The sequence below is a fragment of the Mandrillus leucophaeus genome, unplaced genomic scaffold (genome assembly GCF_000951045.1).
Source record: "Mandrillus leucophaeus isolate KB7577 unplaced genomic scaffold, Mleu.le_1.0 Scaffold279, whole genome shotgun sequence".
Classification (NCBI taxonomy): domain Eukaryota; kingdom Metazoa; phylum Chordata; class Mammalia; order Primates; family Cercopithecidae; genus Mandrillus; species Mandrillus leucophaeus.
In genome coordinates this window covers 1,839,265-1,844,048 of record NW_012102909.1, presented here as the reverse complement: position 1 = coordinate 1,844,048, position 4,784 = coordinate 1,839,265, and the positions used below count along the sequence as shown (strand labels likewise).

Genomic DNA, 4,784 nt, shown 5'->3' with positions numbered 1-4,784 from the left:
GCTCACTGCAACCTCCACCTCTCGGGTTCAAGCCATTCTCCTGCCTTAGCCTCCCAAGCAGCTGGGATTACAGGCATGCCCACTGTTTTTCTATGTCCCTTTTATTGAGAATCATTCAACAAGTCCTTGGAGCCGTTCTACAAGTTCTTTGAGGTATTCCAGACTTCTCCTGCTTTCTCACTTACATTCAGTCAGTTCCACTTCCCAGTATCATTTGTCTCTGCCTGCATTACCACTGTTTAGTTCAGGTCCTCTTCATTTTTGCTTTGCTGTAGCTGTAGCTTTTGACAACTGGTTTCTTCCTTCTGTTTCTCACCCTCCAGTTCTTTCTCTACACTGTTTCTAGAAGGGCTTTGCTAAACATTTTTGCGGAATCACTTCTCTGCTTAAAGGACAGTGTTTTGCCAGTATCTTCAGGGTAGCTTTTTCAAGTTCATTAGCAACTTAAGGAGACTCTTAAGAGATGTGTTCTATGACCTTCCTTCCTTAGCTACCTTCTGAGGTGGGTGCCCATCTTTTGCATTTCTCCATTGTATCCCAACTGTAACCTATAGTATTTTTATTGTAATTCATAATTATGCTGAATTATTTTTTCCTTATCTGTCTTCTCGATAGACTTAGAAATTTGAGGACGGGAATGGAGTTATTTTTGTTCTTGTGTCTAGCAACTATCCTGGTTCTTGATACACAACTGGTTTTCGGTAGATGTTGAATTGATAAATAAGTGAATTAATTAGATGAGAATATATTTTTTAATTAAAAATTTTGCCTCACATTAATAATTTTATCAGTAGTCTGTTTCTAAATCTTGCTTTTTTACCTCATGATGGTTTAGGTGTGGGATTTGATGGAGGCAATGACAAAGATTGGGAAGCCAATGCCTGCAAAATCCAGCTTATTAAGAAGAAAGGAAAAGTTAAGGCACTGGATGAAGAAGTTCACAGTAATGTATTTAAATTGATTTTTGTCCCCCTTCCCCTTCTCTTCCTTTTCGCCTCCCCATTCTCCACCAAGTTACTCCCTCCCCCCATATTTTGGGACCCATTTTAATGATAATGGTCTGTAACATTGAAGGGAGGAAAGAAAAGTAGTTTTGTTACTGTCTGGACTAGTTTTAAAATGTGCCTGAACCTGAAAAATAATCATTGCAACTAGGGAAGGAAATTAGTTAGGTATATACCTTCAGCGCAAGCTCTGAATAATAAGTATCTTCAGAGCCACCATTCCTGAGGAAGAGCTTTCCATAGGACAAAAGGTATTTTTAGTGATGCCCTTATACACGTGTCTTCACTTGCTAATTGTCTTCACTTTGAATTAAATGCCTAGCTTGGATGTAGTCAATTTTGACGTTGCATCTTTGAGTAAGTCTAATAGAATCTGGTAAGTATCATGTTTTCCCTCATAGTTTTCTTCTCTGGCACAGGGATTGTCAGAGATACATGCCCCATCAAAGAGGATTTACTTCTCAGTATTTAGGTCACAACATTATGCTTACACATTTTATTTTTTCACAAGAAACTTGAAAACAAAACAAACTTTGAAGTAGATTGATTGAAAAAATACTTCTAAAATTCTACACAAAACCCAGGAAACAGCAAGTATTTTATGTACCTACTCATATGAATGCCATCATAATCATTGTGGAAGAGTACAGGTAGAGGAAAATGATGGATTTTGTTTTTTCCGACATAAGCCATACGTTTAGCTTTATAGTACTTGTTTAATGGATTAAATCAATACTTATTTTGCCTGTATTGTAGTGTAAGATTAGCTAGGGGTAAAGCAGACACCCAAATAACTACACTTCAAAAACAATAGTATAAATATCTACTGTGTGTTCTGCGTCCTGTATACCAGGCTGATGTAGTGGGTTCTGTAGGAGAGAACAGACATTGTTGTGAGATTCAGGGGAGAGTTGCCACAAGTTGACGAGACTGGGATTACATAGGGAATGGGTGCTCATTATATTTGGTCGGTGAAGATGTGAAGGGAGGACTTTCTGAGTAGAATAGCATAGAAAGATAAGAATAGTAATGGCAGGTTTGAATGATAGTAGTCCTTTTTATTTAAAGTATTGGTAGACAAATATGGGAGGTTATAAAGGCAGATTGTGAACAGAATCACCATTATTCAATGTCAACATATTGAAACATGCCTCTTTGCAGTAAACTGTTTTTTTCCCCCCCCAGATGGAGTCTTGCTGCAATGCCCAGGCTGGAGTGCAATGGCACAGTCTTGGCTCACTGCAACCTCTGCCTCCCAGGTTCAAGCAATTCTTCTGTTTCAGCCTCCCGAGTAGCTGGGATTATAGACATGTGCCACCATGCCTGGCTAATTTTTGTATTTTTGGTAGAGATGGGGTTTCACTATATTGGCCAGGCTAGTTTTGAACTCCTGACTGCAAGTGATCCACCCACCTCGGCCTCCCAAAGTACTGGGATTACAGGCATTAGCCACTGTGCCTGGCCAACTGGTTTGTTTTTGAAGCGTAATTATTTGGGTGTCTGCTTTACTCCTAGCTATTTTTTTTTTTTTTTTTTTTTAAAGATGCACTCTTGGTCTCTTGCCCAGGCTGGAGTGTAGTGACACAATATCGGCTTACTGCACCCTCTGCTTCCTGGTTCAAGCAATTCTCCTGCCTCAGCCTCCCAGGTAGCTGGGATTACAGGCATGTGCCACCACGTCTGGCTAATTTTTGTATTTTTAGTAGAGACGGGGTTTTGCCATGTTGGCCAGGCTGGTCGTGAACTCCTGACCTCAGGTGATCCACCCTCTTTGGCCTCCCAAAGTGCTAGAATTACAGGCTTGAGCCACTGTGCCTGGCCAACCCCCTAGCTAATCTTACCCTACAATGCATGCAAAATAAATATTGATTGAATTTATTAGCTACAAATGGAAACTTGCAGGTATTACTGGTGAATTTGTGACTGGTAAATCACTTTAAAGAGCAATCTGGCAGTATCTACCTGGGAAATGCCTATACCCTGAGACTAAGCACTTCCACTCTTGGATATATACTTGAAGGAAATACAATGAACAAGGTGACATGACAACAAGATTCATTGCCACAAAATTTGGAAACAGCATAAATGTCTGTAAATAAGGGAATGGGGTGATATAATAAGTTGTGTATGCCGGGTGTGGTGGCTCATGCCTGTAATCCTAGCTCTTTGGGAGGCCGAGGTGGGCAGATTGCCTGAGCTCTGGAGTTTGAGACCAGCCTGGGCAACATGGTGAAACCCTATCTCTACTAAAATACAAAAATTAGCCAGGTGTGGCAGCGTGTGCCCATAATTCCAGCTAGTCGGGGAGGCTGAGGCAGTAGAATCACTTGAATCCAGGAGGCGGATCTTGCATTGAGCTGAGATCAGGCTGCTGCACGCCAGCCTGGACAACAGAGTGAGACTCCATCTCCACAAAAGAGCAACAACAAAAACAACAAAAAATAAGTTGTATATGATAGTGAATGACCATATGTAGCTTTTGAAAGGAGTGCACTGAATCTGGTTCCGCATATGGGAACATGGATAATTCCTGGTATGTAAAGTATAGGACATTTGAAACACAGAATGATACTATCATTTATGGTCTCATGTTAACATAATCATAGTTTAAAAGTCATGTATAGTAAGACTGTCAACTTGAGAATCCTCTGAGGAGGAAATGAATGGGATGGGGATATAAAGGAGGTATCAATTGCATTTTTTTTACATTTATTTATTTAGAGTTTCCATATACCACATTGATTTTTTACATTTTAGATCCTAAAAAATATGTAAAGCACAAATGAGTAGATGTTTCGTTAACTCTGAGTATGGGTAGTTGGGTGTTCATTATTCCCAGCAAATTTAAATATGTTTTAAGTATTTTTTTTAAAAAGGGAAGATGACATCTGAGAAAAAGCAGGCAGAAGGCAAGCAGCCATGGGAGTAGAGGTAGGTTAAGATGGAAGATGCAAATGAGGAAATTATTGAAGCAGTACAGCCCAAGAAGATCAAGGCACAGGCAAGCAGTTGGCCTTTAAAGGAAAGAGTGTACTTTAGGAATCAAAGGTAAAAGACAAACTTAAAGCAGATAATTACCAGGTGAGAGGACAAAAGCTGAGTAAAGTGGAAATTGAGGGACTGCAGGTAGGATTGAGCTTTACAGAGAATAGAAAAGATATGATGAACTGTAGGGGAGCTGGATTGAGCTATCAGTTTAATGAATAAGGAACTTGGATACATGTTTCCTAACTAGCAACAGTGAAATAGGTATGCTGATTACCATGAATTTGAAAGGGTCTTAATTTACAGAATTTTCTGACTGTATTCAGTATTGCTTGGCAGTGGATGGGAGAAGAGAAACTGAGTGTGGGGGTTATCTAGACTTAAGATTCAGCAAAGGGCTTTAAAACAGGTAACAGACAATAAGGAGGAGTCAAGGATTCAAAGTCATGATGAATTTATATGACATGAAATATTTATTGGGGGAAATGTGCTTATTGTCATAGCGATAAGTTTTTTCTTACTAGACATTCGGTAATGTCCCTGCGGCAACAGTGAAGTAAAGGTGTGGTAATTACCATGAATTTGAAATGGATTCAATATACAGAATCTTGTGACTTTCTCCAGTATTGCTTGCCAGCATGTGCAGGGGGATACTGCTTTAATTATAGTTAGCTTTAAAAAGTAGTCAAACAGGCCCGGTGCAGTGGCTCACACCTGTAATCCCAGCACTTTGGGAGGCCGAGGTGGGCAGATCACCTGAGGTCAGGAGTTCAAGACCAGCCTGGCCAACATGGT

At 40.0% G+C, this 4,784-nt stretch overlaps 1 protein-coding gene across 2 annotated transcripts in view; it reads left to right on the top strand.

Moving 5' to 3' along the window:
* The window catches only part of GFPT1 (glutamine--fructose-6-phosphate transaminase 1), a 66,737-nt gene that overhangs the window by 16,896 nt on the left and 45,057 nt on the right, over positions 1 to 4,784 (top strand). For both annotated transcript variants that reach the window (XM_011985005.1, XM_011985004.1), the window contains exon 3: positions 836 to 943. In XM_011985005.1, the coding sequence (XP_011840395.1) occupies positions 836 to 943 (108 nt within the window). The remainder of the gene's footprint in view (positions 1 to 835; positions 944 to 4,784) is intronic.